At 32.5% G+C, this 13,161-nt stretch overlaps 1 protein-coding gene across 1 annotated transcript in view; it reads right to left on the reverse strand.

The window, feature by feature from the left end:
* Positions 1 to 664: 664 nt before the first annotated feature.
* Positions 665 to 13,161, reverse strand: part of LOC127737644 (uncharacterized) — a 28,637-nt gene continuing 16,140 nt past the window's right edge. The window contains exons 12-19 of the mRNA XM_052248501.1: positions 11,386 to 11,545; positions 10,496 to 10,554; positions 9,865 to 9,995; positions 8,848 to 8,936; positions 7,681 to 7,749; positions 6,573 to 6,626; positions 5,057 to 5,147; positions 665 to 1,813 (exon numbers count right to left, since the gene is read on the reverse strand). Coding sequence (XP_052104461.1) covers positions 1,743 to 1,813; positions 5,057 to 5,147; positions 6,573 to 6,626; positions 7,681 to 7,749; positions 8,848 to 8,936; positions 9,865 to 9,995; positions 10,496 to 10,554; positions 11,386 to 11,545 — 724 coding nt within the window. The 3' untranslated portion in view covers positions 665 to 1,742. The remainder of the gene's footprint in view (positions 1,814 to 5,056; positions 5,148 to 6,572; positions 6,627 to 7,680; positions 7,750 to 8,847; positions 8,937 to 9,864; positions 9,996 to 10,495; positions 10,555 to 11,385; positions 11,546 to 13,161) is intronic.

The following is a 13,161-nucleotide window of genomic DNA, read 5'->3' on the forward strand; positions in this document are numbered from 1 at the left end:
CTGTGAAATATTTTTTTTTTATTTCAATGTGAAAGATGTGGGAGTAGAGCCAACGACTAAGTTAGGCATTATTTACAAAGCTCATATGGTACTCAGATAGTAGGTGACACTTGGCATGATTGAACAAGAGGACATAAGATATCTTTCAATTGAATAAATAAAGGCAACAGTAGTATACCGCTGTTCAATAGTCATAATTCGATTGAGCAAAAACAAATCTGGGTAACAAATTAAAAACAGGAAAACACATCAACTATAAGAGGAAAACAACGGAACAACGGAAACACTGAATTACAACAAAAGCAAATGCAAATGCCAACATACATAGAAACATACTGTGTGATAACAACTGCCATATTCCTGACTTGGTACAGGACATTTTAAGAAAAAATGGTGGGTTGAATCTGGTCTTATGGCTAGCCAAACCTCCTGCTTATATGGCAACGTTAAAAATGCAGCTAAATTGACAACACTGTGTGACAGGAATACAGTACAAACAAACACAAGAACACTCAGCACAGAGAAATACATAAATAAATAATATAATAGTACATTACAACATGTAAACCACAGAATAACAACGGACACCTCCCATGAATTTACGACAGATTCAAGACTGACAAATGTTCACAGCTTAGTAAGTCAAAGAGAGGTGAAAGACAAATTCTATCTTGTAATATTTTAATATAAATATATATACAATAAAATGAAACAATATTAACAAAACAAATAACATTTTCACAGCCTTACATGCTCTATGAAAACTACCAAATACATAAATAAGTTCAAACAAAACATATTCTATGAAAACTAACTGGTACATAAATACATTCAAATAAAACATGCTCTATGAAAACTACCCGGTACATAAATACATTCAAACAAAAAATGCTCTTTGAAAACTACCTGGTTCCTAAATACATTTAAACAAAACATACTCTATGAAAACTACCTCGACCATAAATGCATTCAAACAGTAATAATAGTTTTGTCAGTATCAAATTGAAAGTACATGTTATGTAATGACCTGTTTGGCATCCATTATGCTACCATGTTTAAAGCATTAGTTTCATTAGCTTTGTTTCTAATATGAATTAAAGATAAAAAAAAAAGCTAAATTTTTATGCTGACTTACTGAGACTTAATGAAGTAGCAAATATTTCAACAATCTTGGTTATTCCATGATGAAAAGTAATGAATATGAGTGGAATACATCAATATTTGATAGTTTTTACTAAAATTCAATACACTGTTCACTAATCTCTAAAATATAGTTTTATTCTCCCACTCAGAGTGGTACAAATGTCATAAAATATTATGTAGAAAGAGGTATATCCAGGTGATATATATAACTAAAATCTTTAAAAGATCAATAACAAAAATTTCTAAATATCACAGTAAAGTAGGAAAGTACCAAGAGTAATTTGGAGGGGTGCAAATGTTCTTACTAGCCTGACTTTTGAAGTGGTTATTATAATCATGTGCCTTTGAATGCACTTTTTCAGAAGCCCCACAACTCACAAAATATTTACAATTCTTATGCTAAAGTATGTTCTAGACCCATACATCCATAAGGTGGTTATGATTTTGCAGTAAAACTGTGAGTTAACTTCCTTGTCTACCTGAGTTTAACATAATGAGATTCAACTAAACAGATGTATTATCACAGATATCTTTGAGATCTTATGAGCACAATACTGGTATCAGTAATTTTAACCAATTATCAGGTTTTCAATATTAAGTCACTGAATAACACAAGCCTTAGATGCCTCCTGGTTCTGTTTTAGGCCAGTTTGAAATAATTTACCCTTTCCTGCAACAATAAAAGAAATATATATTAAATTGAACATGCAAACGTGAGATATACATTCAACGAGACAGCTACTCCACAACAATTAAACCAAACTAAGGGCTCATATGAGCCTGAATCCCTAACCAATCAAAATTTATCCTTTAATTACTGAAACAAGTTGAACTTTGGATGACTTTTCATCATTCTCCTAAAGTTTTAAAACAGTTAGCCATGTGGTTTTAGAGAAGATTTTTTCGTTTTCGCTCATGTCTACCATCAGATTGTAGACAAATAGGATGTTCAGTGGTTGTAGTTTGTTGGTGTGGTTCATAAGTGTTTCTCATTTCTCATTTTTTATATAGATTAGACCGTTGGTTTTCCTGTTTGAATGGTTTAACACTAGTCATTTCTGAGGCCCTTTATAGCTTGCTGTTCGGTGTGAGCCAAGGCTCTGTGTTGAAGGCTGTACTTTGACCTATAATGGTTTACTTTTACAAATTGTGACTGGGATGGACAACAACAAATGGAAGTTTTTAACGACCTTGACTGGCTATACAGCCCTTGCACAGTCGGCACTGGGATGGAGAGTTGTCTCATTGGCACTCATACCACATCTTCTTATATCTAAATGAGGATATTAGTGGATGACCTTTCATACATCATCCCTTCCTAGTTTTGTTAAAATAAGACAGGTTATTCAAAAGCAGAGAATGAAAGTAGTTATCCATAGAGTGTCAATTGGAAAAGTTGGTGTTGATAATTGATGATCAGGGTGATTTAAACCTTGACATATTGTATGGACACATCTCTATTGTTAAAGACTATGTGAAGACATCTAGATGTATTCTGCTTTCACATCATATTTCCTTTGTTCATATGCACATACAATTCTGTCTTGTTTGCATCCCATTCAAAATTAAATTAGGATTTAAAATAAGTCTTACAATCATGAACTTAAAGTTCCTATGCATTTTGCCTAAAGTTTTCATATGTTAAAATTAGACAATCAGTTTCAGAATGGACACTAAACAAGAGTGCACACGCTGAAATGTCTCGCCTTCTTTACTAACCATTGATTTTATGTTGATAGTCCTAAATATAAAGCTTTACTACAAGTAACACATAAACTTAACATGATCCAAGAAAATGAGGTCAAGGTCAGAAAAACCAAAAGAGAAATACATGTACACCTTACAATCATTCAATAAACCAAACATAGTTGACCTATTGCTTATAGTTTCTAAGAAACAGTCTTAACCAAGAACACTTAACATTGAACAATGAACCAGGAAAATGAGGTCAAGGTCAGATGAACCATGCCAAACAGACATGTACACCTTACAATCAATGTATGCATTAAATGTAGTTGACCTATTGCTTATAGTATCTAAGAAACAAACTTAACCATGAAAACTTAACAATGACCTTAACATTGACAAAAAAACCATGAAAATGAGGTCAAGGTCAGATGATACCTGCCAGACAGCCATACACTTTACAATCCTTCCATACAACAAATATAGTTGATCTATTGCTTATAGTTGAAGAAAAACAGACCAAAACACAAAACTTAACACTGAGAAATGAACCGTGAAAATGAGGTCAAGGTCAAATAAAACCTACGAGACTGACATGTACCTCATAAAATATTTCCATACACCAAATATAGTTGACCTATTGCATATAGTATTAGAAAAAAAGACCAAAACTCAAAAACTTCACTTTGACCACTGAACCATGAAAATGAGGTCAAGGTCAGATGACACCTACCAGTTGGACATGTACACCTTACAATCATTCCATATACCAAATATAGTAGACCTACTGCTTATAGTATCTGATATATGGACTTGACCACGAAAACTTAACCTTGTTCACTGATCCATGAAATGAGGTCGAGGTCGAATGAAAATTGTCTGACGGGCATGAGGACCTTGCAAGGTACGCACATACTAAATATAGTTATCCTATTACTCATAATTAGAAAGAAATTAACATTACAAAAAATGTTGACTTTTTTTTCAAGTAGTCACTGAACCATGAAAATGAGGTCAAGGACAATGGACATATGACAGACAGATATTTCGTAACATAAGGCATCTATATACAAAGTATGAAGCAACCAGGTCTTCTAGCTTCTAAAATATAAAGCTTTTAAGAAGTTAGCTAACGCGGCCGCCGGATCACTATCCCTATGTAGAGCTTTCTGCGACAAAAGACGCAGGCTCGACAAAAACTGTGATTTGCCATAGAGCTTCAAATAGAACTATGTGACACAATGCAACCTTGTTTGTCATTCAACCAACATTTATAAGGCCTTCATGTAGACTGTGAGTCTTCAAATTATCAATCCCCTTAAGTTTAAAAACATTTTGCCTTGTAGTTTCAGAGGAAAAAGTTTTTTTTAGAAAAATTGACAAATGCAAAACAAAGATTAACTGCTTCTGATTAGAACTAAATGATGCTTTTTTTCTAGAAGACCTTTCATACAAAATTCCTTCATAGTTTGGCTCAAATTTGGTAAGTGATTTCTGAGTGTAAGGCGGAAATGAAGAACAGTTTTCCAGTAAACAGAAGAGAATGTCAGATGGAAAGTGATGGCAACTGTTTATGTATTGAACTATAAAGACATTTAGAGGTCATAGAGTAAAGTGTTTTTTTATGTACTGAATTTTTTAGTACCATTGGTTATTCCAAAGCTTAAATCCTGTCTAATGTTTATTTGCCTGTTTAAAGTCAGGAACTTAATTAGGGGTTGATTGATGTCATATCTTCATGCATTTTTGTTATTGAGAGAATTACGTGTTGATGTTAAATAAAGGCAAAGAAAGAGCTTGTCATATTGTATGTCACGAATCCATTGATGGACCTGTAAATGTCTCAGTGATGTATACTCCACCTCTCCTATACAATATTTACCATGGTAAGTTTGTATTTTATCTGATAAACCATGTTTGCAACAGCATACAGTAAACAGTTTCTCGCTGCATTGAAGACCCATTGGTGGCCTTCGGCTGTTGTCTGCTCTATGGTCGGGTTGTTGTCTTTTTGACACATTCCCCATTTCCATTCTCAATTTTATACAATACTTTCAACTTATAATTCAATTAAAAAATCATAATTAGATACAAGTTATTCCCAATTATAGGAATTAGTAATAAGGAGAAACCAATATTCATTTTCCAAAACTTTATGGTAAAAATACAGGCTTTCACATATAACCTACTGTAAAAGACTAATAGTACTTATGACATGATCTATTACCTGATTTTTTGGTGATTTTATCTACCACTAGCAAATATTCAAAGAAGTCCAGTGTATGTGAATTGTCTCTGTCTACTTCTTCTATTGCTTCCTGTAGAGAGAATAAATTGTTATTAAAATTACTGAAACTTTTTGAAAAATAGGGTGAAAATAATGGAAATGAAGATATTAACTCATCAATTCCATTATTTATGTTGGATTAATCAAATCCTACAATAAACAGCTACGGCCACAGTATCCAAACTGCATCCATTTTACAAAAAGGGCAGAGGAAATCTTATAAATTTTCTTATAGACTAAATAATTCATGATTTTATAATTTGCCATTATACACGTCTTTCAACATAGCTAAGTATACTTAAATATACACAAAACAGTCACATAATATATCAACAGATAATGTCTCCAGTGAAAAAAGTAAAATTTACCGAAACTTTGCATGCGACGTCTACAAAAAGTCTTCTTTAAAAAATGAGAATTTAGAATATGACACAGACACCCATTTCATACAAAATGAAACAGACCATCAGTTATTAGATTTTTACAGATATGTTGTTAAAGTAAGTATGGGTGCAATTTCGGTACTCCTCATTACAGATTCTTGGATTGTTTAGCCATCAGTTCAAACCCATTTTCCTATGTTTAAGTATGGATTCAAAATTAAATTTGTGGAACTATATTGTAAATAAGGATACATCTACAAAATAAACGCAGATTGGAAATTTTTGTCTGTTTCTTGAATAAACGTAGGTGAAAAAACTTTTAAAATAGGTGCAATTTTGGTACCCTCAAGATCAACAATTTTCATCATTATGCCAAAGAAATTTTTCATATTCTGACAACAATAATTAAAAAGTTTGTAAGCAGTACACCCATATGTAATGAACAAAGAGAAAAAATTATTAATTTTTATGAATCTAAACACAAGTGAATACAAAGTCAGTTTACATACATGTAAAAATCCTTGAATTAACATTACTCAGACTAAGAACTGTAATGAATGTTGTCATGAAATAGAATTTTGAGTGTTCCAAATGGAAGAAATATTCTGAAATATTATTTCCACTGGAAGAAATATAACAGTATTTTCCCTAACAGAATATAGTGTATAGAATATATATTCCGATAGGGGCAGACATTATAGCATTGTTTATAACAAGTGCTTTCAGGTCTAAAATGTACATTTTAAATGACAGAAAATATGAAAAATATTGGAGCAGGTGCAAATCTTTTTTTTAAATAATGCTTTTACGGTAAGATTTGATCCAGAATACAATGTGAATTTGGCTAAAATTTATCCATTATGGTATTAAGTGTTTTAGAGATGTCATAACCATTATACAGGGTAGTGGGCTACTCTCACAATCTTCTTTTACAATCAAACATCTCATGTTCAAAGTTATTATAAAAACATGTTTTGTGTTAATTACACTGGTATACTGTACACTGATTGTCAAATAAATATGTCTGTTGTACTAATGGCTAAGTGATAGAGAACAAACCATTACTGAATTACCTCAATTTGATCTGGAGTATACTGGCATCCTATATTTTGCAAAATTTTTGTCACCTGAAATCATAAGAAATAAATAGAAAATAAGATAAATATGTTATAATTTTTTTTTTATTTCAACTGACCTTAATCAAATTTTTTCCAAAAAAGTTTTAGATGTTTTACTGATCAAAGTTTTCTTTGAAGTTCACTGAAATGTTTTTATAAATATAAAATAAATAAAAATTGTCAGAAAGTATACACAATTTTCTTTAAGGGTGCCTAAGAAACAAAAAGAAAAGCATCTTTTCTCTCAAGTTTATTAGTGGGTACAGAAATTTTATATTTTTTACAATGTAGATACCGGTATTTTGTTTTTACCTTGCATATTTTTTAAACAACTAGTTGAACTGTGATATTGCTCACAAATGATACTCCCACTGTACATATTTGGTAAATACAAAGTTTTTGAGCAATGGATATGAAAAGACACCATAGCATGCTCAAATTTCAGTAAGCTCTGATTTATTATTCCTGAGAAAAGTGTGACAAAATTTTCAAGGGACGGACAGAGGGAAGGACGTAAACCAATCTACTCCTTCCTTTCGAATGGTATTGGTTGGGGTGTATAATAAAGTATTGCTTAAACACTTAAACAAACTGAATGGAGAACACCATTATGTACATATATATGTACATGTACATACTATTTTCTTGATAACATAAACACTAAATGAAAAATTCTAATAACACTTTAAAAGTATATGTGAACATTGGTAATTGATGATAATGATAGATGGCTGTTAAACGTCCACTGGAAATTTAAATGTGTATCAGGACGAGATCATGATAATGTGATAAAAATATAAAAGCCTGCTTTGTATTTAACCTACAGGCAGGAAGACATGTCACCTTTCCCAGACTCCTATATGCTGCATGGATAGCAGAGAAGCAGCTAATACTAATTTTCAAATCTCAAGCTTGACCTGGCTTGGAATCATACCCACACCTCCTGCACTCAAAGCAAGCACATCACTGTTGCTTGTTGCTTCATACATAAGTTTGCCTTATTATGAACTATTTAATAATTTCTTCATAATACAAAACAACCATATTTTCTCTAGATTATTACCTCAAGAAGATCTAATGCTGAATCATTATCTGTATCATATTCTTTAAACTTTTTCCAATGATCAAGGACCTGGAAAAGAAGAAGTTGTGAATAGAGGGATAAATTAACCCTTTCCTCCATAATGACCTCTTTTGACACCCCTACCTTTCCTCCATAACGACGTCTTTAGACATCTCAACCTTTTCTCCATAAGGACGTCTTTTGACCTTTCCTCCATAAGGAAGTCTTTTGACACCTCACCCTTTCCTCCATAAGGACATCTTTTGACACCTCACCCTTTCCTCAATAATGCCTCCACCTTTACCCCCAAAATGAAACTTTTTGATGCTTTTGCCTTCAAAAACCTGTATCAGACTTTTTCAAATTTGTATCCAATATAAAAAGTATATACTTGAGAACATTTGACATGAATTTCCTAGATAAAATATTTTTGAATGCCATTCTTCATTTTTTAAGGTGATGATTTTTTTTAAACTTGATGTCACCATGTCTTTCAAAATATTTATTTCATTAAAGTAAGATTATTTCCAACATTTTATTGAAATATCCTATGTGAAATAGGTTCTGGTATCTACAAAAATATCTACATAGAGGAAAAGGTTAACTCCTAAAGGATGCATGCATGGCAGAAAGAAGGCACATACCAATCTTCAATTCTTTTGTTTGACCTGGCTGAAAATCTAATCTGTAATATTCTGCACTGGATGTGAGCACACTACCACAAGAAAACAGAGGCAGTTCAATTTACTGACACAGGATCTGTAGTGAATCAGACTTACCATGTGCTTGCCTTGGTTAATTATCAAAGTGCAAACCAGCAATGAAGGAAACTGTCTTGATTTGAAATATTTTTTTCATTATAATGATTAAAATGTAGTAAGAACACAACATTTCAAAGGATTGTGCTAGTATCATTTATTTATACATCAATATATTTGGGCGTTCAAAGAGAAACATGTCCTTGATGCACTGAATTCAGGAATCTCAGGTTGATGTCACAGTTCATTATTGTTTCTATAGAATGTATATGATGTAATGAATGTTTGTAAAAATGTTTGTAATATTTTACTTTTGAAAGTACAATTAAATACAGTTTTAAACTTATAAAATAGCGTTCTAATATCATATGATGTTAACATTTGTGGTGACTACATAGTACATACTTACAAAATGTTGTGCCATATGAGGGAAGTGCTGGAGGTATATCATGCTGTTGACTCTACCTGTATTTGGATTAATTATCACTGGATTTTCACCTGTAATGTAATAAGACATGTATTTGGATTAATTATCACTGGATTCTCACCTGTAATGTAATAAGGAATCAACTAGATCAGTAAAAAGTCAAGGCTTGAAAAACGTGTAGAAACATTAGAAATCATGACCTTACAAAAGAATAAAAATCCTTCATCAGTATACTTTTACTCACTTTAATTATGTGTTTCTACAATCAACATACAAATTAACCCAATCATTACAGAATTAAATAAATAAAACAACATTTCTGGTAGGTATGGAAATCTATATTGTGCAAATAATGTTTATACTGCTCCAACAGAGTTATGAGGTAGAATGTCTCAAATCGATGCTATATAAGTTTTACAGTCACCATCAAGAATTGGTTGATCGAAACCACGTGTATGTGATTTAAGCTACTAGCGACATGTTTTCCTGGTCTTAGATCTTTAGATACCAGATTAGTCATCCCATCTGTAAACCCTATTCCTGATAATGACATGTTGAATGAGTATAGATCTGCATGGAGGGTGATGTATCCATAGCAGGAGATGCTAACACTGTTGGCACACCTGGTCCTTTTGAAGTTCATGCTATTCCCTCATTTTTTGTTTTTTTTGCCTTGATTTGTCTTTCCTTAATGGATTTATGAGATGTGAACATTGATTAACTACTGTTGTCTCTAATTAAACCATTATTTGTCAATTTTTACAAGTCTCACATGACTACTTGAAATAATTTGTTGAGGAAGGGAAATAGGGATGCTTTTCCACCAAAGTTGGGTTTGATCTCTGTCAGAAAGACTCAGTATGGTCTTCAGAGGGAACTTCAATATTAAAATGAATATGTAGGATATATGGAGATGACAACTATGCAATTCACAAGTGAAAAAAATGGTATATACTGTCAGCAGAAAATATCAATATACTAAGTTATTTTAATACATACAAACAACATCTAACTTTCTTGTTGGAGTAGGTGTTTCTGGTATGCTGGTAATTTCTCCATTGCTTGTCTTACTACCTAATGTTCCCAATGCAGCACCAATAGTAGGTAGTGGTGTCCTAATCTCTGTAGGTCTGAAGATAGGATAATTTAACAACAAATGTAAATACAAGAAAACTTTACATTAGGTATTGACAACAATGAGACCATTGACCAATCTCAAGTGGTATTTTATGAATGAGTTACTGGTTGACCCAAGGTCATTGAGCAGTCAGTTCTTCCAGTGATGTAATAACATAAGCATTGTCACATAGGAAATGAATAGGAAAATGCACAAATATGAAAGTTGTCTATTGATGCCAGTAATGAAAAGTTGAATCCATCCCAATACCAAGGGTACATTTTACATAGTTCCGCATTTATCATGAAATAAAGGGGATTCAATTTTCCATGTAGGCCGTAAATTTATAATGGAAAAAATCTGACCTCAGGATAAGCTTCCAACATTGTATTGTAGCCACTAAAGTTTCTGTATGTATTCTCATTTCTAGATGAATTAATAAATAACTTATATCCACTCACACAATTGTAACCTTCAATAATAATAAATGAGTATGTTTTTAAATCAACTTACATCATATGGGGTACTGATGCTGCTTTAGACAATCTTCTTAATTTTCTTACTTTTAGTTCCTAGGGAAAAAAATCATTAATGAAATGTACCAGTTATCAATCCTACACTCAAAAATAAATGCTATGCAACAATTTCCACCTCAACATAGATTAGTTGTAAAAAAGAGAACACTTTGACAATAATAATAATATCATTAGAATTCCAATTGTAAGCAATAGGGAATGTCACTCCCTGGCAACAACAGCCTTTTGTGACATTCCAGTCAGATGGCTTATCTTCACATGACAGGTCAAATTTCTGTAAAGTTTCAAAAAGGATTGGTAGAATTTTCAAATTTTTAACATTTCCGCTGTTTCCATGGTAATGACAGTCATTTTGAAATTCCAGTTATATGGAATAACTTCTTACCCTCCCAAGCAACCAGAGATCACGTCTAATTTTTGGTGTGTTTGTGTTGCTTATTCTTTAGTTTTGTATGCATTGTTTTCTGTATGTCTTTTGGTTATCTTTCATTTTTTGTCATGGTATTGTCAGTTTTCCTTTGACTTATCAGTTTTGAATGTCCCATAGGTATCTTCTGCCTATTTTTTCTCTGCTAAGTAGTACCTTATATATCCTGACTTTATGTTGAGTTAGTTAGAATATGGTTAATTGACCTTGTCATAATATGTATAATGTGGTGGTAGCATGTTCTTTATGATAGCAAGCCTTCCCTCAGCAGCACTATTACATATCTTGTCTATATGTTGAGTTAGTTAGAGTATGGTTAATTTACCTTGTCATAGTATGTATAATGTGGTGGTAGCATGTTCTTTATGATAGCAAGCCTTCCCTCAGCAGCACTTTTACATATCTTGTCTATATGTTGAGATAGAGTATGGATAATTTACCTTGTCATAGTATGTATAATGTGGTGGTAGCATGTTCTTTATGATAGCAAGCCTTCCTTCAGCAGCACTATTATATATCTTGTCTATATATTTTGTCAATTTAACGAAATCAGGATCCCTGATATGTTCTTCTTCTATGTAAAACTTTTCACTCAAAATACTGTAAAATAAGAAATAGAAAAACTTTTTAATGCAAATGTGAGCATCATAACCACAGCTTACAGTGTTACACATCCTTAAAGCATAAATAGCATCATCTGTTTATATGCATGCACAGCAACAACATCAAAAGTTAAAGGTCTTGCACAGTAACTGTCACAGCTTCACTTTTCTAGGGTCAACCTTATACTGGATACAACTCATTTCTTAAATTAATGTGGGTCTGGTACTTGAGATATAATATTGAGAACCTTGGATGATGAAGACTAAAGAGCCAGTGTCGCTCACCTAGTTCTATGTGCATATTTAACCATGGATACTCTCCATGATTGTAGACAAGAATAGAATTTGTGACAAAAATCTCTTATTTGTTGATCTTTTATTGCTGGTAACTTTTCTGTTTACAGTTTCTGTCTACTAACTTTAGTTTTTGTCAAAACACTAAAAAAGGTAAAAGTTCATCTAAGGGCAATCACTTCTATAAGGAGTCTTAATGATTCTAAACAAAATTTGACTTATTTGTAGATCTTACTTGCTGATCATTTTTGTAATGTGATGTGTCTATCTACCTTTTATAATTTTCATGAGAACAGGCAAAAACATAAATATTGGTAAAAATCGTCATTAAAGAGCAATAACTCCCATATGGAGCCGACTCACTATTTCGGCAAGGTTGACTTATTTGTAGATCTTGTACTGATGATATTTTTTGCTTATTTAAGTTTCTATTTATCTATGATAGTTTTTCAGAAATTATGCAAAAACGTAAAAAAATGGTAAAAATTGTCATTAAAGGGTAACCACTCCAATGAAGGGTCGTCAGAAGATTTCAACCATGTTGGACTTATTTGTAGATCTTGTCTTGCTGATCATTTTTGCTGTTCAAAGTTTCTCTCTAGCTATTATATTTTTTAAGATAAAAGGCAAAAATGAAGAAAATTTGTAAAATTTATCATTTAGGGCAATATCTCCTATAGGAGTCAGCTGACAGATTTGATTGAAATGGACAGTTGGTAGATCTCATTCTTCTGAACATTTCTGTCCCTGTCAGATTTTCTCTATGCAAAAATACTGAACTGCGAGGAAAATTCAATCCGAAAGTCCCTAATCACATGGCAAAACCAAATGACAAAACACATCAAACGAATGGACAACAACTGTCATATTCCTGACTTGGTACAGGCATTTTCAAATGTAGAAAATGGTGGATTGAACCTGGTTTTATAGCGCTAAACCTCTCACTTGTACGACAATCGCATCAATTTCCAAAGTGGTTTTCAAGATAATAGACAAAACTTGCATTTTACCCCTATGTTCTATTTAATGTCATATCCGCCATGTTGGTTAGCACATTTTAGACTAGATACCCTAATGATGATTGTGGCAAAGTTTGGTTAAATTTGGCCCAGTAGTTTCAGAGGAGAAGATTTTTGTAAAAGTTAACGACAATGAAGGACGCCTAGTGATGAGAAAAGCTCACTTTGCACTATGGGCCAGGTGAGCTAAAAAATTATGTCATAAATCATGTCAGTACCTTTACACTAAATTCTGAGCTGATGATACCCTAGGGGACTAACAGTCCACCAGCAGTGGTGCTAGACCAAACTCTCAAACCCA

The sequence above is a fragment of the Mytilus californianus genome, unplaced genomic scaffold (assembly GCF_021869535.1).
Source record: "Mytilus californianus isolate M0D057914Y unplaced genomic scaffold, xbMytCali1.0.p SCAF_4, whole genome shotgun sequence".
Lineage (NCBI taxonomy): Eukaryota > Metazoa > Mollusca > Bivalvia > Mytilida > Mytilidae > Mytilus > Mytilus californianus.